The sequence below is a fragment of the Heterocephalus glaber genome, unplaced genomic scaffold (genome assembly GCF_053883595.1).
Source record: "Heterocephalus glaber isolate CG9 unplaced genomic scaffold, H.glaber_assembly_v1.0 deba00001444, whole genome shotgun sequence".
Classification (NCBI taxonomy): Eukaryota; Metazoa; Chordata; class Mammalia; order Rodentia; family Bathyergidae; genus Heterocephalus; species Heterocephalus glaber.
Window position 1 is genome coordinate 24,083,936 of NW_028258297.1, and position 26,812 is coordinate 24,110,747.

General features: G+C 42.2%; 1 protein-coding gene across 5 annotated transcripts in view; it reads left to right on the forward strand.

Annotated features, from left to right (window-relative positions):
• Positions 1-26,812, forward strand: part of Grin2b (glutamate ionotropic receptor NMDA type subunit 2B) — a 461,196-nt gene that overhangs the window by 404,525 nt on the left and 29,859 nt on the right. For all 5 annotated transcript variants that reach the window (XM_004845843.3, XM_021259153.2, XM_004845844.3 and 2 more), the window contains one exon: positions 26,065-26,225. In XM_004845843.3, the coding sequence (XP_004845900.1) occupies positions 26,065-26,225 (161 nt within the window). The remainder of the gene's footprint in view (positions 1-26,064; positions 26,226-26,812) is intronic.

Here is a 26,812-nt window from a genome sequence, read left to right on the forward strand (position 1 = left end):
TTGTTATAAAAGTGAGTTTAGCTTCCTTGATTTTTGTGCTGTCTGTCTTGAGTTAATGCTTCCTCGCCATATGATGCCTCTTACCATGTTTTGACATAGCAAGAAGGCCCTTGCCAGCTGTCAGCACCATGCCCTTGGACTTCCCAGCCTCCAGAACTGTGAGACATAAATTTCTGTTCTTTATAAATTCCTCAATCTGTGTTGTTCTGTTATGGTAACATAAAATGTACTAAGACAGCAGGGTATAACTTTTAAATCCACACGCAAACAAATAACTAAATATGCATTCTGGAAGAAAACCAGTATAGTGATATGCATTTTTATGCCGCTACTATCCTGAAATGTTTGAATGATATTTGAGCATTTGTGAGGGAATGGGGCCATGCTTTCCACTGTATAAATGTTTTCTTTGCCCTATTAACTTTAGGCTGCAAATCAGCAGGAGACAGCTAACCTCAAACTCGATCTGTCACGCCCTGGCCCTGGCTCAGACCATGTTGGTCAAACCATGGAATTGTGGGCTAAAAATAGCTTCATAGGAACCAGCAGGCATGACTAATCAGCCAGGGTGCTATCAAGAAGGGCTGGCATTGGACATCCAGGTAGCTGATCGAAATGTAAGGGGATGATTCATCCGTGGGAGTCCTCTGGGACTGTCAAGCGAATAGTCCTCTTGTAAAAGCTGATCACGAGCAGATCTGAAGGAAATGGTCCAAAAGCAAAAGTCTCCAAATCCAGAGAGTGTGTGAAATGTGCAGTGCACGTGGGTTGGGAAAAGGATACCTCTTTCTTTCTCCTACTTTGCCATCAATCTGACCCTTTGCACTGCCCCAAATACTGACCATACCTCATTCCTTCCAGGGTGACCACTATCTGGATGGATCTAGCACAAATTACAGGGTCTTGGCCAATCCCAGGTTTGTCCATCTGGGTCAGATACCACCACTTACTTCTTCTCTGGTTTTATTTAAGCATGGGTCTACTATGTACTGCAACAGATGCCCTTGAGCCCTGATTTCTGAAACCATCATCTCAACAGAGACAAAAAGTCACTAACCTCAGTTCAACATCTGGGCTTAACAGTGAATCTCAAGCTGGAAATGATTAGTGTTGACTACTAGGCTCCTGGGAGGAAACCAGCAATTCCTTTTTCTCCTCTTTTGTGTCCCCTTTCACCCTCTTTCCCTTGAATGACCACTTCCTTCCTGACATTCCCTGACTTCTCACACAGATTCCTTGCCTCTAGGCCCTGCTATCCCATGGGGCCTGCATGTGATACCTAAATGATACCTCCACATTCTAACCTGCAAAACCTATGAATGTTGGCCTTATTTGGAGAAAAAGGTCCTTGCAGATGTAATCAAGCTCTCAGGGTGAGACAATCCTGTATTATCAGGTTGGATGCTAAATCTGATCATGTGTCCTTCTAAGAAGAAGGCAGACAGATCTGACACAGAAGAGGAGAAAACACAGAGGGAAGGGCCTGTGAAGACAGAGGCAGCCATGGGAATGATGCAGGCACAGGAACACATGAGCTGCCAGAAGCTGGAAGGTGCAAGGAATGGAGTCTCCCCAGGGGCTTTTGGGGAGAACCCAACCCAGTTAACACCTTTAAGTTGGTATTTCCAGCCTTCTGAACCATGTGAGAATAAGTTTCTGCATGTAGTAATTTGTTATGTCAGCCATAGGAACCTAAGACAAGGACTGCAGGAGTTTATGGCCAGTATTTTGAGCTGGTTGCGTCCTTTAGATTTCAGAGCTTCTTCTCCTTGTGTCACTTCCCTTCCTCAACCACCCAGTTCCACCCTCTCAAAGTCAGTATTGGAGCAACATCAGAGCAGGTTTCCCATCTCCTTTGCCTAGAAAAACTGATCTACTTAACACTGGTAGTCTCCATGGGTACAGGCAGATGGAGTATTATCTTAATATTACTGAGACAGTAAAAAAATGTGTCACTGTGTGCTCCCTTTTGTTGTGCCCTTGAACCTGATCAATGTCATTTCCTCACAAAACGCAGTGAGCTACTTGTGTGTACACTTCTCCATACTTCCTACATGCCTCCGTGCTGTTGCTCTCAGAGGGGACTGAAGGCATGTTTCTGTATGGTGTATCACTTTCACAAGTCTTTTGTGAGGAAAATATTATTAATGGACTTTTTTCATATTCTGGATTTTGCTGTGTGGCTCCAGAACTGAAAGGAAATTTTTTTGATCATTAGGCACTGGTAACTTCTTGTAGATAAATATATTGTCTTTATTACACAAGAGTGCATATTCACACACATACGTGTATTTGTGTTCATTTATCCATCCTCCAAAACTATATAAATATAACAAGATTAGATAACTAGGAACTTACCATTCACAGAACTATGTAGGGAACACAAGTTTTCTGTAGTCATAGAACTTCAATTTTGTAAAGTAGACCTCAGAAAGGTTGTCTTTCTTACCTAGAAAAAGAAAGCAGATTTGCTTCATTCTGCCAATATTAGTGGAATCATCTTTTTGCAAATGAACTGAAGTGAAACTGAGGAAGGAGGAAAGACAGAGGGAGAAAGAGATGAAAAGAGGATGACAGGGAAAGGGAGGGAGGGAAGGAGGCAGAAAAGCATAAGAACATAACCTTGGGCTAGCTCTGCTGTTACTCTTCTTAGAAAAATATTCCTATGCCAAACACTACATGATCAGAAGCTTCCTGAGCTAATTTTTAAAATGCAACTGTGGAAACTAGAATGAGTATGAATTCAGTTTTCCCATCTGAATTGAACTGGACCCAAAATGGAAACCAGCAACACTCAACAGTTTTAGTGAAAGGTCAAAGCACGTGACATAGGATCCTATACTTTGAACTGGAGGTCCTGAAAGTGGGAGAAGCCCCCGAGTCCTGTTCAGAGCCATCTGGGTCATGGAGTACATCTGTGCTTTCCATGTCCAGCCCCCTGCATCAGGCCATTTCTCCCAGTTGGGAAGAGCAAGTGACTCTGGGCTTCCCACGGAGCTTCAGATCTGCTTACAGCAAGTCTCTGGTTCTCAGAGAGGAAATCTGTTACATTAGCTGGCTGCTGAAGATGTATTCATTCTGTAGTTTATTAACATCAAAGGAAAACAAGAGAGTTCTCCACCATCCTTTTCTCTGTGATTAAAAACAAAAATTATAAATAAGCGTTTTAGTCCAGAGAGACGAAGCTTTTATATGCTCACTAAGTCTTGTGTTGTGGGTCGGGGATGGATTAAGAATTAGTGTTTCACTTCTGAGCAACTAAGTTCGAGTCCTTTGAGACAAATTAATGCAGCATGAAAATTTATATGTGGCCAAAGGGATCCAGCCTGGAATGAATCAGGTTTTGGAGATGTCAGAATTGTATTCACAGTGACAATTACAGCCTAGGCTGGCTCTGGGCTTTTGTGCCTAGCTCAGCCTTCATGGCCTCCTAATGCCCCCAGCTCTTATGGTGTCAACAGTGGCAAAGGTTCTCAGTGGAATAACTGCAGCCTGTCATATTTTAGGAAGCTTTCTGCATAGCAGGGCATTTGCAAGGGTCAGTGGGGACCAGAAGCTGCCTGAAACTGGGGAATCCTAATCATTTTGTTTACAAATCCATGTCAAGATTTCCTTTTGAGCCTGGGTCACAAAGAGCCATTTAAACACTGTTTACACATGTAAAAACCATATAGTCTCAGACCTATCCTCCCATATTTTACTTCAGTCCTCTTTGAGTGGGAACTTCCATCCAGGCTGGCATGGGCATTGGCTCCACTCCAGTAGGATCCTGAGAGCCGTCAGGGTGGAGAGAAGAAAACAAGCAGACAAGCTTTCTGGCCAAGGAAACAGCTTGGATTTTCAGGAGAGTCTGGGAGTAGGAAGTTCAGGGTCTCAGATCCTCACTTTGAAATGACATGACTAGTCCATGGGAGATGTTCTTTCTGTTGGGGTACACGGGAAAGAGTAGCTGCCAGAAAAGTGTTGGGGCAAAGCAGAGTGCTGACACCAGCATCACAGACTAGCGCACTGTCCAACCAACTGCAAATGCAGGGAAGTGCAGCACCTTTCAGGAAGATAGCCAGAAAGCTGAAAGTGAAAACAAGGCCATGAGAGCTACTTTGGAGCACATTATCGGAAGGCTGTGGCACTTTCCTCACTTTTGTCTACTTGCTAACTCCTGAAGCTGCTTTGAGAAGATCACTTAGAGAGCTTGACATCACCCCTGCAGTTAGAATGGAGAAGAGGCTGCCATTTGGCCCATACACAAGAAGACTGACGATGCCAGGTTTTGGCTAGAGCCATTGCCTGTTAGGTGACCGCACACCCACTGATTGCGTCTCAGGTCAAAGTAGGCCACGTGGGAAGGAGAGAGTCAGTCTGGGCCTGGGACAGAAGGAGGTATTTCTCAAGTTCCCCTACCTAAAGTGCTTCCTGATCACAAGAAGGCAACCACAAGAGAAAGTCTAGAGGACCGTCACCAGAGGGAGAAGCTGCTGGAAGTGACCAACTTCATGGACCAGAGTTCTCCTGGAGGGCATGTCTGAGGAATTCCTGAACTTAGCTAGCAGGGAGAACATCTGCCGTGTTCGCCTTCATGAGTATAGATACCAGACTACTACAGTGACATCAGGAAAGTGCTTTCCTTCCCCACTGTCTCCTCTTCTGTCACCCCACACCCCTCTAGAGTGGGAGAAGAACAGATTGAATACAGGATCTATCCGAGCTGGCTTCACTTTGAATTTTATTCCTTAGTTAGGTGATAGCCACTGGGATCCCTGGTCCCAACTCTGACTATTTTTCTCTGTCCTTATTATCGAACTATCTCTAAGCATAAACTATGTGACATAGCTGGCTTCTTAGATTCTCAAGGTGTGATTCTAGGGCTCAGGAAGAGGCCACTATCTACCCAGCAGTGAATCCATAGGAACTTTAAATAGACTCTTGTTCACCACAGTCTAGAAACATCTCTAACAAGGGCCCTGCTGTCCTCATCTGTGTCCCCATGCCCATTTCAGAGCTTTTTATTTTTTTTAATGTCTGCTGATGGCATAAATGTATCAGAAACACTGAATGCTGTTGGCTGCCATGTTGCCTCTCTTATTGGTGGTAACCAATGTATTCAATTTAACTAAAAAGGAAAAAGATCCAGGAAACTTTCCTTTTGGGGAAAAGAAAGGAAAAAAATTAGAGAAAAGGACAATGTACCTACTCCATCTCATCATTCTCACGTTAGCTAGATAAAGCAAGAAGCATATTTACAGTTTCTGAAATATTTGTGCTAAGGAAACCTTGAGTAGCTTAAGGCTGTAAACCATATTGATATTAAACTTCCTAAATCCTTACTTCTGTGAAACTTCCTCATACATCTCCCAGTCTATCACTAGCAACACTGCACGTTCTGAGTCAAGTATAAGCCAGTTAAGTTTGTTTTTTTTTTCTTTTTGCAAGAACTGATTGCCAACAGACCCTGAGACAGCTGGGACTCAGCCCTTTTTGGACTGGGTACAAAAGAGATGTTGAGCTGGGTGTTATCCTGGTACTGAAACCAGAATGCTGTGATTTCTAATGATGTCTCCTGGTGGCCTCAAATACAAATTGAACAAGATGGCTAACAGCATTGCATTGCGAAGGACACTGCAGCCCAGAACCTCTGGGATAGAGACACGTCTGGGGAAGTGACCCCTGTCTTGCTTCCAGAAAAATAAAAGTGCACTTGACACACACGGTTATTCCCTCACACGTGCCTTTACAAGTCACACCCATCCACCGCTGCAAACACTCACTCATGCCCACCGCAGAGGGTGCAGATGTGGCTTTGACTTGGAGTGCTGAGCAATTTTCTGCTTTTTCCTTTCATCCTTATAAAAGCACGTCAAATTAATTGCAGCCAATTATGTGCAAATCCCTTTCTCTCTGCCAATCAGGGCTGCCTGAACAGCCGAGAGGCACTCTCACCTATTTCGTTATGCAAATTGATATTCAAACACTGAAAAAAATGCAGCCTTTTGAGCATCACTGATTCCAGGTTGCTAATGAGAAGAGGCTGCTGCTGGAGGAGTTGCTTTAACCCTCTGATGCTGCTTTGAGAAGGCTGGGAAAGCTTCAGGTGGAGATGGAGACAGAGTCAAAGCCAACACCAGCTCTCAGCACTAGACAGGCACTCCTGGAGCACTATCACCAGGGTGTAAATTGAGCCCTGACATGCAAGGTCACCACCCACAATTTGGACATAATTTGGTATGATCTAGAGTTCCAACAACATGGGCCGCATAGCTTATTTCTTAAATATCCCTGTAGTCCAGCAACCTGAAATATATTTTGCAGGGTGTGGTAGGCATCAGTAAGCATGGAATTAGTGTGTTATAAATGTGCCAATCCTCAGTACCTGCACTAAAGGGCAAGCATGACCATGCAAAGTACGTAAAAATGATCAACACTCACAAGGAAACCAATGAACACTAAGATCTCATGTCTTGAGATTAATTTGAGCAGAGCCTTACCATTCAAACACTCATTTGTTCAGAACCTACTTTATGCAGAGAAAGTAATTTTGTCCCTAGTAATCACAGTTGTGAAGACTTGTTTCTCTCCTGACTGTGTCACTCATTAGCTTGGCCTAGTTTTTCAGTTTCTTCTTGAACTGGAATTCCAATTTTACCTCTCAACCCCAAATCACTGAAAAGAGGCTTTTAACAATATTATACAGTTGTTACCCTGGTCCTCTGAGTTGGGGGTGGTGCAAGCTAGATGGTCTGCCCATCAGGGAGAGGCACTCCTGGTGGGCAGCAATGGTCTTGTTGACATGGAGTAAGGTGAGTAGGAGTTTAATGGTGGGAAGCAGGGTAGTTTTCCAGCCCCTTTCTGAAGGGATTATTCATAATGAACTTCAACTTTTAGCTGGAGGTGTCCTGAAGTTACACATCCCCCAGTACACTCATGTTCCAGGATGGGCCCTGGCCCCCTGGTTTGCAGGTACCCATACAGGTGGCTTGTCCACTTTCATCCACTCTTGGTGGTACCAGCACTTCCATGTGGGCTACTTTGAAAATAAGGAAAGGACAATGATCCAGTGAAGAAATAGGATTGGCTGAAGAAAAATGGTTCCCAAGGCAGTCTGTTACCCCAGGTGATTGGTCTGTGTGACTATTTTTCTGAAATACTTTGGTGTGTTTCTACTTCCAGTTTAAAGATTTAGATGCAAAAATTTAAACTATATGCTTCTTAAAATATATTTATCTTGGGAAAGTGGAATGACTATTTAATCACACATCAGTAAGATGTCTTTCCAAGATCATCTCCCTCTCCCTCTTTAAGACCTAGATGTGATCATTGGGACTGAAAAAAACAGGACTTTTGTTTCTGTGGACTTGGATCATGTGGGAAAATAGAGTTGGATGCTCCAGAGGGAAGCTCAGGAACGCACCAGACATGATCTCAGTGACTGTTCAGCACCTGGGACAGTTCCTGGTACATCAGAGAAGTTTGTTAAATGAATAGTATTCCCAGAACGCATGCAAATACTATTAGCTCTAAAGTTCTCCCTTTTATTGATTAAATTGCCTTTAATGAGCTAAGCATTTACACTATTGTTTCTCTGGGGAAGTGTATTTCTGTTTCTGAACTGATTTATAAGTGAACTATTGAGAATAACTTGACTGTAGGTTGGAATCTGCCTATTGAAAATTGCATTCCAAAGCCAAAAATAAATTAACCTTTGTATTACATGTTCTTTTGCAATATTAGCAATCATGGACATCGATGATGGTAATCAGTATATAAAGCCACATTAGCAGACTCTCAAGAGCACACCAGTCGTTACTGGCCATTCCCCCAGTGAAGTGCTTTACATTCTTCGTCTCATTTACTTATCTTCCCAAATTTTTTAGACAAACACTGCCTCTACTGTTAGGGGAGAAAGCCAACATGAGAAGCCCTGTGATTTGGCTAGGTTCTTAAACCCTCTGGTGCCTCAGTTTCCTAACTTACACAGTAGGGACAGAAGTTTTCTCTACCTGGTACCTTTTGTGCTGAGTAAAAGCTTATTACTTTTGAAGTGCTTAGCGAAGTGTCATATGCATTATAAGACCTCAGTAAATGTCAGTACCTGCATGCTACATGTTACCCAGGGTCTGCCCCTAACAAAGCACATGCTGTTGCTAATGAATGATTAGCATGTGTCTTGGAAGCCATAAGCAGCTATGACACCTCCCCAGAGCCCACCACTCCATCCTCCTTTCCACCCTCCCCACCTGTTCAACTGGACCCTCTGGGGAGGGTGCTCTGTTGAGGAGTTGGGGATGGGAGAGGTGGTGAAAGGAGGACTATGGGAGTTGCTTTGCAATCTTCAGACTCTCTGAAAGTAGTTCTGAGTCCAAGGATGCCTAGACAAAGGGCATCCATCATGGGCAAGAGCTACTTGCAACTTCTTTGCAGCCAGCCTGTGAGTGTGTTTAGAGAAGCTCCCAACGCTCTCCTAGGTGCAAAGGAAGAGTTCAGGAAGCATTTCTGAATCTGTACCTGTGCCCCATCACTGTGATGGAAACCAGTTGCTTCCAATGTGAGCTTCAAATACGATTCCATTTCACTGCTGGATCCTACTCTAAGCAAACTGTATCTTGTGGGATTGGACAAATTCTAACTGTGGGTCTTTCTTAAAGCCTTCTTTGTTCACATCATCTGTATGGTTAAAGAATTGTCTGTCCTTTAAGACTCTTGGGGGAAAAAGTACATTGATTTCTTCTACCTCAATCTGCCTCGCAGACTGCAGAAAGAGCTTTAGCCTCACTGCAAGTTATTGATGAAGCCAAGAGAGTTTGTAACCTCTCTCAATTTTTATTTTGGTGTGTCAATTAAGATCTTTCATTTTTATTTTTGATTGACCCATGATAATTGTATGTTTAGGGTTACAATGTGATGTTTATATTCACTTCTATTTTGTATAATAATCAAATCAGGACATTTTAATGTGTGAAATAAGCCAGGCACAGAAAGACAAACACTGTATGATCTTATCCATATGTGGAATCAAACTGTTTATAAATTGTTTTTTAAAGAAGTGAAACACTTCGAAAATTTTATTTACCAATGGAAGATGTACTTTTATTTTAAGAAAGAGCTGCTCCTCTGCCTATGATAATCTGTCCACTAACGGAGGCAGTGCTGACTCTCCCTCATTACCCCTTGCTCTTTGGGATGTTCATCAAATGTCAGGTTCTGTGGGGTTTGGGAGAGCCTGGGTCCCAGTGATTTCAGATGCTGAAGCTCCCATTCTTAGCCTGGGGAGCTCTCCGCCCATCACCCAAGCTCCTTAGGGTCTGCACTGGCCAACTCACCCTTAACATGTGCTACCTATTAACGTGCCTTATCCTACATGTCTGAACTGTAATGTAATGATGTTCTCTTTAAATAAGAGATAGATATGCCTTTCAGTTTTGTCACTTATTCCTTGTCAAGGTATGGAAAAATCAGAACAGCTCTTCATCATCAGCTATCTCTGATTTTTTGTCAGTTCTGAGCTCAGCCTTCCACCCTACAGTGTGACTCAGGAGTCCTAGGCCCTAGGAGTCCTGCCTCCCTGCTGTGGGTAAAGCCTAGAAGCCCTGGAAGAAGACAGACCAATAGCTGTGCTCCTCATGTACAACCTCTCCAGAAACCCTCTTGTACCCTTAGTCAACCCCTCGTTCAATATGGATTCTACCTCCTGTGAAACCCTGCTCCTCTCCTCAGGGCTTTGAAGTAAATACACACTCTGTTATGTCATCTGCCTGGTTTTTTTAACTTCAATTTTTATATACTCACTGCACTTGGAATACTAGGTACTATAAAATAGCAACTTATCCAGCAAATATTTATTGGATGGTTACTAGTTACCCTGTGAACAGGACTGCCAGATTTAGCAAATAAAAAGAAGGGCATCTGGTTAAATTTGGACCTTGGATAAACAGTGAATATGATTTTATATAAGTATGCTGCACGGGAACCCTCCTGTGAAGTATTGGAGATAAGCTGAAATAGGCTCATAGTCCAATGAGGTAAGCAGACATTTAGCTCTTAAAACACAGGGTGGGAAGAACAACCCTAGAGGGATCGCCTTGGGTGCTCCTTTCTAGGTTATGTGAACCCCATCTTTTAACCTTTCACCACAAGACTTGCTCTCCACACCTTCAATTATCTTCTGAACCTTCTCAGATTTCAGTTGGGAGTTATAGAGCAGAAGAGAGCACACTGTGGTCAGAAACCCTTCCCATTGCTGTTGGACAGTCTGATCACGTCCCTCTCATGTGCCATACACACTGCTCTCTATCTTCACTTACAGTCTCCTTGCTTCAGAACCACCCCGCCACTGGGCATGGTGGTGCAGACCTGTAGTCTCAGCACTTTGGGAGGGTGAGGCAGGAGGATTGCAAATCTGAGCTCAGCCTGGGCAACTTAGCAAGCCCCTGGGGATGTAGCTCAGTGTGAGGGCTGTGGGTTCAAACCTCGATACAACAACAAAGCAGCACTTCATTGCTGATGTGTGCAACTTGTGGCCCAGTAGGGTTCCATGATCTTTTTTGACCATGCTTTTGACAAGGCCATTTCCTTTCTTTTCTTGCTTGGTGAAGCATGGTTTTATGTCCTGTGAGAGTTACTGTGCATGCTTCCTAGTTGAACTTCATTCTTTTAAGATCCTCTTTCACATGCAAGACTTATTGTTTTGATGTTTAATTTTACTTCCCATCCAATCCAATCTGATGTCATCAGCAGCTTTAAACAGCAGCTATCAATTATTAAAGAAGCAAATTACCCAACATGCCCACCTCAGCTGGTCATTCCTACTTTCTCCCCAACTATCCCCCCTGCATCATGATAGGGGCTTCTTATTTGATAAGAAGAAACATCTTTCTTTGCAGCTTATTTCACTGTAAGCCAGACATCTTTCCCATGGTAAACTGATAGGAAGTTTCAAAAATACCTTTAAAGTAGACTAGTTTCTTTGTAATCTGTTGACAAAAGAAATTATGATTTTTGACAATTAGGACCATTAAAAAGATTCGGTGGCTTGGTCTCTTAATGGAATTATAGAGCTCGATAAGAAAGCTCCTAAGTAACTCCCTACTAGGTAGGTGAGAACATATCCCCAGGAGTGCATATATTTCCTTTTAATTAGGATTTTTAGAATACAAGTATGAAACAGATTCATCTCGTTCCCCAAATAAAATTCAAAGTCACCCTATCCTGTTAATGATCCTACCTCTTTTAAAGCCCATTTACTTACTCTAAAAAAAAGTCTCTGCTAAGTTTGGGATGGAATACAACTTGGATTTTAAGTGGCAAAAAATGTAATATGTTTCTTTGCTGCAAATTTGAAGTTGTTCTGAAAACTTACATCAGATCTGGTAGTGGGGCTAGATTGAAAGAGGGGGCCCTTCCAGGTGGTACATTCTGGGTGCCCTCAGGATGCTAGATAAGCATTGATCTAAAATTTGGAAGATGCTCTAAGTAAATTTATCCTTTCCTGTCCTTTTGTCTTTTTTACACTAATAGAAATTACAAGCTATGTAGTGTCATATAATATTTAAGATACTTGTAATGCTTATTTATCTCCTCTCCATACTAGACTATAACCCCAATAAGGGCAAGAATTTTTGTACACTGATGTATTTACAGTAATTATAGCAGAATCTGGCACATATGGGTGCTCAAAAAGCTACGGAAGAATAAATGAATGAATTATTTTGTAACTGAATGAATGAGTAAATGAGAAGGTAGTTATATAGCTCATATAATGCTCATAGTACAGGCCAATATTTTTCATTCTTTATTAGCCATTTGAATTCTAGAAAGAGTAAAAGATATTTTCATAACTTATGGTTGGGAGGAAAAGAAGACAGGGTAATGCAGATGAGACATATCTGACATTAATAGTCCCAGATAGTTTTCTCACCTTATAGTTTCTCTCCTTTCAAGCTATTTAAATTGGGCAGATATTTAAGAATAACATGGAATGAATGGGGTCTCCAACTGTGCTATGACTGTGGCTTGACAGATTTTGAATTGTAAAGTTCTTTCAGGATATACTTGGCAAGCTCTTTGACTTCTCCCGAGTCCCCGATCAGCCCTTGTCTCGTATTTGAGAGTAGCACAGTAGGCCCCACCATGCATGGGTTGGGGGTCCGTTTAGGCTACATCTTTCTCCGAATGGAGAGACCCAGCTTTTCAGGCAACCAAATGTTTGCTGAGCATTTCTATTTTCCAATATACCACTTATTTAGTGAAAGGAGGCCAGCCCTAAAGAACAGTTTCTACTTTTAGAGGGGAAGAGAGATCAATGACACTAAAACAAGCTCATATAAAGGGAAAAGTAACAATAGTTTCTTGGATTTTTCTAGAATAAGTATGTATTAAACATAGTTTCTCAAGCTGTCTGTGGCCTTTTATATCTAAATTCCAACATAGTTTCCTCATCCCTGAATCACGACACATAGCAGGTGCTCACTGGATATATTTGAATGAATGATAACCCGAAAATGGAATGCAAAACATAGTTTACAGTGATTTTCAACAAAAGGGTTGAAAGTAAAAGAGTTGCTTTTTTTTAGTTAAGCCTCAATCATTTGGAAAAATTAAATCCCATCTCTCTACCAACATGGCTGTCGATATTTTACTTTTGTACCAGTCATCTTATAAGGGATTATAATCGGAGGTCCATCTTGGTAACTTAGGCATATCCAACTTCCCTTCAAGGACTGAATCATGGAGGCATCTGCCTTACATTGTCATTAACGCTCATAGTTGCTGTGTAGAGTAGGCACCCCCAGAGGAGGGGACGAGAACAGGGAAGGCTGTTTTGTCTTGGACAGGTAACAAGCTGCCCACACCTGTCCTTTCTCTTTTTTTCCAGCATGGAGGTGGTTTCATAGACAGTTCCCAAATCTATTTTACAATCTACAAGTATATTGGGAAAGATCATGGGTATTCTTTTTAAAATTCCATGGCAGAATAAGTTCAGAAAAATAATGTGTCAAGGTTTCTTCACCAAAGGAGTGTCAGGGCCCTCTTGTGATGGTCCATTTCGAGCCCCAGACCGAAGGGGATTCAGTGTGTTCGGTGGGATCACTGGGCTCCCTCCCAACACTGACAGTCTGGCAACTGAAGTCCCTCTCTCGTGGAGCTGACTTTATTGAACAGAGCAAGAAGTTCCACTGTGCTGCAAATGGGTCACAATGTGACACTGTGCCCACATGCTGGCATTTCCACTTCTTGATTTGGAGCAGACTGATCTGATCAATTGCCGGGACCAGGGAGGTATGCCTGTCCCCTGAATTTCTGCTCTTTGCATCTTCACTTGCTCCAGCCCCTGCCTGGCACAGGCCTTTGCCAGTCCTACCTCCATCCCAGCTTCATGAATCTGAAGACCTTGATGCTATGTTAAGAACTGCATGTTTCACGGAGCACCCCTAAGATCACTGAGACATTTTTCAGATGGAAATCCTGGCAGTCCCTTCTGTATTCACTCCCAAAGCATGCGAGTCGCTGGAGTTTCTGATGCCACTTCAGAATCCTAGTTTCCATGGTGAATCCACTTGCATCCTTCACTTGAAATCTTTAAAGGCCATTTCTCCTTTCTTGCACCCACAGCTTTCAAAGGGTGTCTGAAATAATCTCCTGTACTCTCCCGGGTCAGTCCAGGTGGACCCGTCTGTAACAGTGTTGCCAAGAAGTAGGTTGAAGGAGGAAGGCCAAGGCCATGAGTCACACACAGGAGGACATGAGGACAAAACTCAAATGCCTCTGTCCTTATGCCTCTGCTTCATTTCATTCCATGTTATCATAATCATCTCCAAATCTGTCACATTTTTGGTGCCAAAGAAATATTCATACGCATTGTCAGGTCCTAAATCTGACAAGCTCTTGTGGGATCTCAGATCTGCTGTATTTTTTGAAAGGAAAATGGAGAAGGTGCCAGGAAAGATGTCCTCAACTGGCGCAAGGACAAATTAACTCTACATTTACCGGGATGCAGACTAGCACTGAATCTGAGGAGCGTTAATTCTCAACCATGTGTCGCACGATGATGCATTAGCCAGTAGGCAGTGGACTTGCAATGGGGTTTTTCGTGTAACACTTTATCCACATTTGTGCTGTTCAGTTTATTCCTTAATAGGTATATTCATTCACTCATTCATATTGAGAGCCAACTGCTCTCGGCACTCAAAATACAGCAGTGATCAAAACAGAAAAAATCTCATCTGTTATATTATGTTCTAAGTGAGGAGAGGGCAGAAAACTAGAAAGGTACTTACATACAGTATTAGGAGGTGTGAGATGCTAAGGATAAAAATAAAGCAGAGAGAGACAGTAGGTGTGGGCAGTCTTAGATGGGGTGGCCAGGGAAAGTGTCAGTGGATGGATCGTGGGATGTGGTCTGAAGTTAGTGATCGAAGGAGCCTGAGTGTGGATGTCTGAGCCTTGTGAACAGGGGGAGAGCATTCACAGGTAGGAGTGTGCCCAGGGTGTCCCAACACCCACAGAAGCCACAGGGCCACCGGGAGAGTAGCGGCTAGTGGGGAGGAGGCCAGCTCTGCGCCTCTCTCCCTTCATTCTGAATACAGGGCTTCACTCGGCTGCCCTGTTCCACTCATCCTCCCCTCTGTGTCCCCCTGAAAATAGTCCAGGCTCTTAGTGCTTATCCAGTAAACGGCGTTTCGAAAGCCATACCACTTTCGCTGAGTAATAATGACGTTGGTCATGGTGGGATTCAATGCACATCCTTCCTAAGCCTGACCACTCGTGTGCTCTGAGAGGTGGCTCCCAATCACGCTCCATCTTAGTGCTCCATGTTCACACGTGCAATATTCCAGAACAGACATTGTGCCCATGTACTCTGTGTGAGTGTGTGTATGTTTCTTTCTCTTTTTTTATGGTACTGGGGATCAAACTTGGGACCTTGCGCTTTCGAGGCAGGCGGCGGAACCACTGAGCTAAATCCCCAGCAGTGTGTGTGTGTGTGTGTGTGTGTGTGTGTGTGTGTGTACTGATGCTCAAACTCATCTTCACACTGAGCTACATCCCTAACCCTTTTTGAATTTGAGCCTGGATCTGGCTAAATTGCCCAGGATGGGTTCAAACTTGTGATCCTCCTTCCTCAGCCTTCCAGAGCACTGAGATTACAGATGTGCACCCCAAAGTCTGGCTCACGCTCAAGTACTTTGATATCTTTGTTCATGCCACTCAGCTGTTCTGATCACCCTCCCCAAAGTTCTGTGCTTGTGTAGTTGTGGCCAGCCTATAGGGGTCAGTCCCCACTGTGTCCTCTCTGTAGCCTCCCCAACCCCAACCCCTTCCCATGCTCCCTACTCCCTCTAAGCCTCTGAGGTCTGCACTTTCCTTTCCCCCAAAGGAATCTGGTGTGTTCACTCAGTCTGTGGATTCTTCATTCTGCATGTTGCCTGAGCCTCTGTCCTGTGTGCGTTGAACTCCATGGTGTGTCTTACAGTTACTTGTGAGGACTTGGGTTTGAATCCTTGCTCCGTATGACCTTGTTCAAATTATGTCTTTGTCCTTGTCCATCGAGTGGAGAAAATGATATGTGCCTCGTGGGGTAGATAAGAAGATTCGGGAGTTGCATACATAGAATTGTGGGATAGAGTATGCGCTGTGAGAAGTGTTAGCTGCCAGTGGCATACTTTATTCTTATTATCACTCCTTCCAACTAAACTGTGCCATGCGGATTGTATCTGCTGCCTCTTTTCATTTCGGGGCTCAGTAATCTGTCCATGGTTCATGCCTATTAACTGTGTGTTGATGGTGATGTTTTACGCCTGACACTAAAGCTTCAGTTTACAGGTTATGACATGGTAAAGTTAATAAAGTTAATCTGGGAATAAACCCATTTGCCAGGCTCTGCTAGCCTGGGGACCAAGTCTCAGCTATCTAACAGGCAGTAGGATGCCATTCTCTGATATTTGAATTATTTCAGGAAACATTTATTAAGGTTCAGGTATTAAAATTTTGAAAAATTCAAACAAAATGGCTGCTTTACTGTGTTAAGGTCATCAGTGTGGGAAAATCAATAATTAACTGAATTCTGGAATTTGAAGAATGGGTTGTTTATTTTCTGCAAGCCTTGTCTTGACCACAGCGGGGGAATGGTGATGGGAGGAGAAAGTGTTCCAGCCCCAAGCATTTGCTCTCTGGAGCCTGCATGAGCCTCAGTTCCATGCTGAGAACCAGTGTGGCCAGTGCAGGAGACAGGCAGACTTGCTGGTCTTCACACATCTAAGTGGAAGTTGCTCCACATGCCGACAGGACTCTGTCACCACTGTGGGCAGCAGCAGCACTTATACAGAGTCAAGGCGGCAGAAGTGATGAAGGGCTCAAATGATTAGTATACGCTCATTCACTTTCTGGCAACAGCAAAATGTCACTGGGTTCTTCAGGGACCCACGACAAGAAATGAGTTAGTTTTGGCACTTTTATTATACACCTGAATCTTCTAACTGCATTCTATAATGTTACTGTTGCTGTAATTCCGTCACTTCTGAATGAATTGCAACAGTATTCTCTCCAATGAATAATTTATAATGAAATGGAAAAGTAATTATTTATTTCTCTCTCCTCTACTCCGTATTGGAACTTTCGTGAAGGTGAAGAATCTACCTTTCTAATCGTCACAATGTCCACCACCAGGTTGGTCCCTTACACGTTTTGAAATGGAGGATTTATAAGGGGCTTCTGTACCCTATTTCTCATCTTGGAATATTGTTAAAATTCAGCTTCAAAGGGAAGTGGTTTATTTATTAAGTCACAGTTAATAAGTAGTAGAGCTCAAGGTTTTTGTTGTTTTATTGTTGTTTGTTTTTATCCAGTAGCCTGGATTAAACTCAAGGCCTTACTTGTGTTAGACAAACGCTGTATTACTGAGCTATATCCCCAGCCCTAGAGCTCAGTTTGGACTTGGATCTTTGGTGTATATAATGCTGTATGTATATTTTATCATTACATTGTCCTTTCAGTGTAAGCATGGACTACCTCCTTTTCACATCTGCCCCAAGCATTAGTGGCCATAGAACATGGAAGGCGGTCATTCCTTCACAAAGTCTGCTGTGTTGGCACCTGGCCCTCTTCTTCCTCCTGTGGGTCCAGCACAGGATAGCAATAAAGGAGGAAGGAGACTGCAGCCTCCATGCACTGCCTCCCTCTCCAGATGCTGCTCACAGCCTGGTGTCACACACATAGACACCCTCGATCCTAGTAGGGCTGTAGGATGTTTTTATAGAAAGGTTTAGCAATAGGCCACATGATTTGGTGCAATACCCTGGTGAATGAAGGCAATGATCATGGCTATGCTTGCGTTCTAGTCCCTGAGAAGATTAGGAAGTTCAAAAGAGAAAAAAAGATGTAAAAAGACTTTGGGGCAAAAATACCACTCTCACTCTTGAGTGTCTTAGAGAAATAAAACCTTATGCTCACACAAAGACCTGTGTATGAATGTTTATAGCTACTCTAACCATAATTACCAAAAGCTGAAAGTAAACTAAATAGAATACTAAAACAGAACAGAATACTATTCAGTAATAAAAAAGGAATGATCTACAGCATGGATGACTCTAAAAGGCATTACAATAAATAAAATAATCCAATCTCAAAAGGATACATGCTATATGGCTCCACTTATAAGACATTCTGGAAAAGACAACAATATGGGAATTACCCAGAAGTTAAAGGTGAAGAAAGAGTATTTCTAGAAAGAAGAAGCATGGAGAGGTTTGGGGTAATGGAACTGCTTTGTGTCTTGGCTGTGACTGTGAGATTCTGTACAAGGTTGAAATTCATAGACCTAGGCATCAATAATAATAATGAGAGTGGTAATAAAAGCCAATAATTTAAAAGTATTAGAATAAGAGAGCAATGACAATATCAATAGTGATGACGGGAGGGTGCTGGGTAGGTAAAGAGGTGATCTCTGAGAAATGCTGATGTTCTGCATCCTCCCCTTCATGAATAGCACAGACCGGGGGCTGCCCTTGTATCAGAATCCTGCCCATCATTTCTCTCGGGTGCCTAGAGAGACTGAATGGCATTTGAGCATTGATTCTCTTTGTGATTCAAATGTAAAATCAGGAAGAATGGGATGAATATTTATGCATAGGACTGTCAAGCTTTGAAGACAAAAGCCCCCTGCTTCCCTGTCTCATGAAGATGGATCCCTGCAAACAACAGGCAGGCCGATGTCCTCTTCTCTGCCAGGTCGTTGCACTCACGAATCCTACTCTGCACATGCTGATGGGGCTCCGATTGAAGGAGGAGAGTCATTTTTCAGGCCACCAACTGCCCAGGAGGGCACTTCTTTTCAGTAGAGCTGCTTTCATCTGTGTGTCATTCAGCAGCTCTAACTCTAATTAACCTCTTCATTAGAAGATAGCTTTGTCTGGTGGTCAGAACAACAGCCTGGACAGCAGAGGTCATGCACGTTTGGGAGATTTTTGGTTTTGATTTTAGAACTTGCTCTTTCTCTGTTACCATGGCCTCAAAGACTCCTCACTCCCGCCCTGAAAACTAACCTGATTAGAAGAGTCCTAAAGCGAGGGCTCTCACAGGTGGACAGACGTGAACACCCCATCTTCCCTGCCAGCCCCAGTCTGGCCTCCTTCCGACACCTTCCTGGTCTCCCAGGTTTGCGGCAGCCTTTCTTCCCTGGAATTTCTACAGCAGTGGTCCACACCCCGAGGTCTTGTCCGTTAGCTTTGTGCATGTACTGTCTCCCTATTCTAGGGAGATAGAGGCTGTGCCTCTTCCTTCTCTTCCTTCTTATCCCCTCCTCCCCACCCTGGTGCCCAGACTCTCCTCAGAGTTCAGCTCTTGTCTCTCCCCCACCTTGATCTTTCTTCATGCCAGCAATCTCAGGCTCTGTCCAACACAAAAGACCCACGCTTGTCGTTCTGACAGAATTCTTCAGTTGTTTCCAGTAACAATGATAATAACTGTTAAAACAGTGTACATATCTTGTGCTAGGCACTATATAAGCACTCTGGCCAGATTAACTGGTTGAATTCAAACTTAATGAGAAGACACAGTTAGGAGCCCATTGTGCAAGTATGGAAACTGAGGTGCACAGAGTTCAGTGAGTTGCTCAAGGTCACACAGCTATCAAGTGGCAGACACCTGAACTCAGGGAGGTTGGCCCCAGGGTTCTGCTGTTTCTCATGCCTTGGTGTGTGAACTCTACACTCCTTTGCACAGAATTCCGCTCCTCTTACGATCTGGGGCCTGCCGACCCCCAGCCACCATGGCCATGTGAGTTATTTGTGGTTTGCAGTCATGCCCAGCTCCCTCCCCATCTCTGGACAGGTTATTGCCTCCATCTAGAGCCCCTTTGCTCTTCTTGCCTGCATAGAAACACTGTTCCTCCAAGTCTTTGCCCAGTGCTTGCAGCCTCTGTGTTGCCATCTGAGACAGCCCCTTGGCCACACGGACCTGGCTGCTCACAGCTCCCATCACTTTGCTCTCTGCCCTTCATCACACAGAGCCCGTCCCCATGTTGGGACCTGGGTATTGGCCATTTCCTGGACTCCTATGCTTTCCTTTCAGTCTTCATGTGTGCTTGTTCTTCTCATTCAGGTGCCAGCTGAGACACCACCTTCTTAGACTGGCTTTCAGAACAGCCAGTCCCTCTTGTCCCATCACCCTGCTTCAGTTTCCCTGTAGCACTCATTTCTACCACATGAAACCATCTGTTTCCAGTTATCATCACACTACACACACACTGCCCTAACACTTAATGGCTTCGGGCAGGAATTGTTCATTGTCTTCACTGCTTTAAGGGTCAGATATTTGGGTAAGGCTTGGCTGGGGGGCACTGACTGAAGTCACTGGATTTTCAGCTGGGAGCTGGGCTTGTCTGGAGTGTCCAAAATGGCATGACTGTCATGCCTAGCAAGCTAGCTGGAATGGCTAGAAGATGGCCCCGCTGGGACTGTAGACAGGAGCACCTGCAGGCATCTTTCCCAGTGTGGTGGCCTCAAGATTGTTGGACTTCTCATATGGGAGATTAATTCCCTTGGAGTGAGGTTCAAAGAAGCAAGGGTTTGGGGGGAGAGACTACAAAGTGTCTCATGCTGTACCCTCAGAAGTCCCAGGATGTTGCTCCTGCCACTTTCTATGCTCAAGGAAGTCACTGGACCAGCACAGAATCAAGGGGAGGGGACATTGATTTCATCTGTTGGTGTGAGGCATGGAAAAACATTTGTGGATGAACTTTAGGCTAACACATATTTTTAAAAAATGATTTCTCAGGGCCAGGGATTTAGCTCAGTGGTGCCTTGCTGGCCTCGCAAGGGCAAAGTCCTGAGTTTGATCCCTTGTACCAGAAAAAAACATGGTTTATCATCGCTGCCTTTCTTTACTATATAAACTCCTGGAAGGTCAGATCCTCTTCTTCTGCAGTGCTAAATCCCTAGCACCTAGAATCTGATCTGTGCATGACAGGTACTAATAAATACTTGCTGATGATAAACATAAATGAAAGATTAAGTGCACGAACTGATGAATGAATGCAAGCATAAGTGAATAAAAAATAGAATGAATGTTAACTCTTCGAAAACAGGGTCTGATTTTTGCATCTTCATATCCTCTTTTCTTAATAGAGTCCTTCAACACTTATAGATGCTTGGTAAATATTTGCCGAATGAATTGATGAATCTTAATTATTATAGTTGCAAAAAGATAACGTGGGTTATTCCCTGCACATACATATGTAGTGAATAAGAGTGGCTATTATTACTGAATTAATCATCCCCTATACATAGGAAAATCAAGTTATATATGCATTTAACAATAAGAAAACGAACTGGGCCAGATCTCCACTTCTGTGCCCTGTCCCTCGCCTTCTCTCGGCAGCAGGCTGGATAACGGCTCTCTCCTGTGGAGGTGGCAGCCAGCACAGCCCCAGGCCCTGTGTGATAGTCTGTGGGTGGGCAGGGCTCCTCTGGGGCACTTTTCTGGCTGCAGGACCCCTGGGATTAATTCACTTGAGGTCATTAAGGTGGAGCTGAGATGGACGGGGCAGCTTAGAAAGCTGAGTTCTGACTCACAGCTGCTCCCCAGAGAGGAGAGTCAAGTGAGATGCCTTTCTCCTAGCATTCCACAGTGGTTCTGCCTGTGTGCAGACGTGGCCTTATAGTAATTGCTGGGGGTTATGGGTGGAGCCCAGGGGAAAGGGTGGGTTTTGGCACTTGATATGCCTCCCTCACCATGTGCCTCACTTACGCTGTATGCTTCCCTCTCCAGGAAGCAGAGTTGTTCTGCTAGCGTGAGAGCTTGCACTCAGGCAGGTCTGTTTGTCCTGCTACACCTTGTGGCCTTGAACATCTCAGAGACCTCTCCAAGCCTTTGATTTCCTCATCTGTGAAGTGGAACTGATCCTTAAAATTCCTTCCCATCTGTGTTTTTATTTCCTTATCCAAACCCATGCTTTGATCATCCCAACCTGGGGGGTTCCTAGAAAACAATTCCAAGTTCATAGAAGCCTTGTGATGGTCAAAGGTTATTTATGAGCACTATTTATGAGGAGTACCATTAAAAATATCCTATTTGCTTTAATGTAATTACTGGTCTCCCTGTTAATCGGGTTTTTAAAATTTTTTTTTAATTTTAAGGTCTTTTCTGTCATATTTTAAGACATTTTCTGGTGCTTAATGGAGCTAAACTTTATTCCTCTAAAAAAAAAAAAAAACCCAGAGAACATTGACTGCTACTCAGGTTAAGCAATAATGCCTTACAGCTTGGGATTAGTTTTATTATGAGGGCATCTATTGGAAACATCAGCATATTGGAAGATTATTTTTTTGACATTTTTCCCCATGGGCCTCTTTTAACATGTATTTCTCCATGAATGCAAATTTTAGTAAAGTTCAAGTTCCAATGACAGTTTTTGAAAATCTATGTTTTATTTAAACCTCACAGATCTTATCAAGCTAGGACAAGAATCTAAAAAAAAAAAAAGAAAAGAAAAAAAAGGAAATTTATTCCTGCCTCAGATGTGGCTGATTCTAGGGCAATGTACTCTCCCTGTTGGACCCCAGACTGGCCTAGTTTAAGGAACAAGTTTCCATCTGAGGAAACATTGCCTTACACAGGACAATTTTAGACATTGCAACTGCATTGCTGCAGAAGCTAACAATTTTGAAAATTCACCATGTGCTAAATATGGCGTTTAGTGTTTTTCTACATACTACCTTAGCCATTAAAATAGTACTTCCAGAAAAATGAGGCTCCACAAATTTAAGTAACTTGACCATGTTCCTGTAGCCAGCATGAGGTGGAGCTGGAACTCAAATCTAGAGTGTCTTCCCCAAAATAAATTTTTTCCACAGGACTATACCTTCTCATTCTTCCCAGTCCTGACTGGGTTGGTTTCTCTGATTATTTTCTTATGGAAGATGCTTCAACTGTATAAGTTTGCCATGTTATTATTTCCTTTGTTCCTTATTGGCCTTAATTCATTTTCAGATATTTCTCCCAGTTGGTGGCTTATCTTTTCATGATCTTTACAGCATCTTTTCAAGAGAAGTTCATAATTTTCATGAAGTCTAATTCCGTGGGGGGTAGATAGTGCATTTTGGTGTTGTATCTAAGAAATATTTGTCTAACTCAAAGTTACAAATACTTTCTCCTAGAAATTTTAGAGTTTTAGGATTTACATTTTAGGTATATTATCCACTTTGAGTTACTTTCTGCACATCTTATGAGGTTCTTTTCTGCATACAAATATCTAATTATCTCCACACCATTTGTTGAAAATGAGATCATCTCCACTGAATTATCTTTGTTCCATATCCGTGTGGGTCTGCTAGTGAGCCCTCTATTCTGTTACAATGGTCTCTTCATCTTATCTCTGTTGCAGTGCCTTGCTGTTATGATTACTATAGCTTTACAATGAAGTTTGAACTCACATAGTATAAATCTTCCTATTTCGTTCTTCTTTTTCAATGTTTTCTTGCTCTTCTAGATCTTTTATCATTTCCTGAGTTTTTATTTACTCAAGGATACAGTTGTAAAACAGCATCTAAAAGTCTAAAGATGACCTAAAATTAAAAGTGACTAGAAAGCATTATGGATGCTTTTTTAAATTTTTGCTTTTTTCTGTACATAATGATATGCATTCTTCATGGGGAGTTGGTACATGTACATAACACATCTCAAGTTTTATCCCTCTTCCTTCTCCCCTCTATCCCTTGCATCCCTTAGTCCCTTTCCCTTTTGCAAAAGGTCCATGTTCATATTCTTTATTATGTATCTTTTATTTTGCTCTCTGTTTATATTTTGGATTTTTCATACAAGAGAAACCATGCAACATTTAAATTTGTGTGTTCAATTTATTTCACGTAACATTATGATCTCCAGGTGCATGGATTTACCTACATATGACTCGAGTTTATCCTTCTTTATGGAAGAATAGTACTCCATTGTATATAAATACCACATTTTCTTTATCTAGTCATCTATCGATGGACATATAGGCCACCTCAAAAACTTAGCTATTGTGAATTGTGCTACTGTAAACATGTGTATGCATGTATTACTGTAATGTTTTTAACTCTTTGAGGAAGATATGTAGAAGGGGGATACAGTAGCTGGGCCAAATGGAATTTCTAGTTTTGGTTTTCTGAGGAATCTCCATGCTGATTTCCACAGTGGCTGAACAGGTTAAATTCCCACCAACAATGTAGAAGTGTTCATTTTTCCCTGGAGCCTTGCCAGCATTTGTCATTATTTGATTTCTAGTTTTAGTTTTTGAGAAATCTCCATGTAATATGGAAGCTTTCTAGTGTGAAGTCTCATTAGAAAGTGAGGGACTCTGAACATAGGATTCCATTTAGTTAATCAAAACTTTTTGCATGGATTTGCATGGATTACCAATTTTTTTTAAAGTTATAGTGCAGTAATTTATACTGGAACTATATTGAACATGATTACAACTTTCATTGATGTTTCAGAAAATACTTTGAGCCATAGAGTATCATAGTCATTATGAGCATCAGCTGTTGTTGCCTCAGCAAAGTGAGGATTTGCTGATTAGATTATTTGGTTACATTGCTGCCTGTCATATTATCTACTCTGTTTTTGATTTGGGGAATACCTTTATTCAAACATCTGGAGTGGTATGTTGGAAAGTTATATGCAAGGAATTCTGGTGTCTGTCTCCCCAGTAAAGCACATCCCAACTGACCTTCAACTTAGTATCTACTGGGAATAGTGGGATAACTATTAATCAGACCAGTTGGGATCCAATAATGTTAACCATCATTGCTACTGTGTGAAGGTGAGCCAATCACTTGTCCTGTCATTTTCAACTGAAAGGTTTCATCTGGTTAACCTTGAGTAATCCCTTCGTCCCTAAAACTCAGAGTGTTCTGCATTATCTTTATTCATTTAAAAGTTACAAACCTTCTAAAAATAAACCAAAATTTTTAATGTTAGAAGCACTGTTATGATCAGGAAGTGGTGGTCTTTTGATCCATCCCAAACTGTCTAACACCACGGCATGAGTCTACTTTGACTGTCAGCAACAGTGAGCAGTTAAGAGGGTACTTTCAGCTCCTGGTGTTGTGACATTTCGTGCCCTATGAAACCTTCAAATTCTGAAAAAGGAAAAGAATGGCTTCTAAGGCAGGCAATTCTGAAGGTTCAGAGTTTTCCTGAGTTAGCAGGTTAGATCTAAAAACTAAAATTAGAGTTTAGATTTTCAACTATATTTTCAAAGTAACTGATAGAGGGTTGAAATCATGAAGCCTAAATATCTTCATTTTTTCTTCTCCAAAGGCACAGCAGGCTACCCTAGTCATATCCTATAATTGCTATTCTTATAGAAGGAGAAGCTTGGTGAACCTAAAGTTTACTAGGAAATGCAGAATAGAGACATGAGTTACAATAATATGAGAACGCTTATTGAGCACTTATTGCATGCTAGGTGCTGGGTCAAGCCCTTCGTGTGTGTTATATTGTTTAATTCTCAAAGCAGTCTTGAAAACTAGGCATTATTAGCTCCTTCTTACAGAGGAGAAAATGGTAAACAAAGCATTTATGTGGTTTGCTCAAGGTCTCACAGCTCCAAGTGGCAGAGCTGGTCTTCAATCTGTCTGTTTTACTGTCTAGCCTAAACTCTTAATGACTGCATTAGAAACTGGCTCTCATTACTTAGCCAGCACATTTAGGAGTAATTAAATTTGTAGTATGAATTACAGTGATCTAAACCAGAATAATGTACTAATGGATCACTTTGGGTAAGCTTGATAGAAGAAAGAATTCACAGAATATTTCCTGAAGAAATTGCTTTGAGTTTTCTTTTGAAATGAAGGATATGAATTGGCCTAGAGGATAAGGTGGGTTTCTGTTAAGGAGCTGCACTTTACCAGGCATACAAGTGAATAAATTATGAATTCAGAGAGCAATATGAAGACTTACTCATTGTAGGATCCTAGCCAGAAATAAAGCTGATGTCATACAGGTGAAAATCCAAGAAGTTTCACTTTAATATAGTAGACACTAGAGATCTACCCTCAGTATTTCACCAAGGAGAGGACATAATTAATATGGTATTTGACCTTGAAATTTATCTGACACTTTATGTAGGATAAATATGAGCTTTGAATGCTTTGAAAGTCAAGAGAAAATTTCTTAGTAAAATGTATTTAATATTCAACACATTATCTTCAGGAATACAATGTACTCTCCTCACCAAGGCCCTGCGTCCTTAATAGTGCAATAACAATGTATTTAGATTCTTATAATAAGAGACCTGGATACAGCGTATCTCTTTCTGGGTCATCATCGCTGGTATTGTACAGTGTGCATAAAAGGAACACACAAGGTTATGGATTAAAGTCAGAGTTAGGCAGAGAACTCTCTCAACAATATTATTAAATAAGTTGAATTGAAGTCCACTTCTAGATAGCAATTGCCAATCCTGAGTGAGGGTAAATGTGTTTACTGAATTACCGCTGGGTCCCTTGCATTAAAAACCTGCTAATGCTAACTTAATGTCTCTTCATATTTTCTAAAGGATTTTACCCACCCGCTTCCTTCTCTTTCTCTCTCCAGTTCCAGAGACCTAATGACTTCTCCCCCCCTTTTCGCTTTGGGACTGTGCCCAATGGTAGCACAGAGAGGAACATTCGCAATAACTACGCAGAAATGCACGCCTACATGGGAAAGTTCAACCAGAGGGGTGTAGATGATGCGTTGCTCTCCCTGAAAACAGGGTAAGGACTACTTCCACGCACAGAGTGATGTGCTTCTCACATTTATTAAACATATATTGAATCAGACGTACCAGCAGATATCATCCTTGGTGCCGTAACATGTTAAATCAGAGAAGACTATTTGCTCTCTACAGATTTCCCAGTTACGTTGGAGATGATAGTTCAAGCCAATGTACAAAGATTCTCATTCTATTACTTCTGTGTATTTTTTCACACACTACTTTCTATTAATTGCATTAATGTAATTGTGGAGCAGAGATTAAATAGATATAAAAGTAGAAGGGAAGAGTCAAGGATAAGGCTCATACGGTATGCATAAAAAAGAACTATAGTCTCTAAGAGGTGAAAATGGTAGTTTTGGAGTATTATGGACAATGGAGAAATAAAAGAGAGAAGTATTAAAGATTTTAGATAACAAAAAGTGAGAATGTGCTGTCTGATCTCCAGTTCAGCTTTCCTTGGCTCTCTTTGGGAGCCAGCTTTGGATTCAAGGAGTATGTGCTCAGTAAAATGTTCATGGGGCACCAGTGTGCTGGCATGCCTCACAGCAGGCACCCTTGTCCCCTTTCTGTTTAGTTTCCAGAATC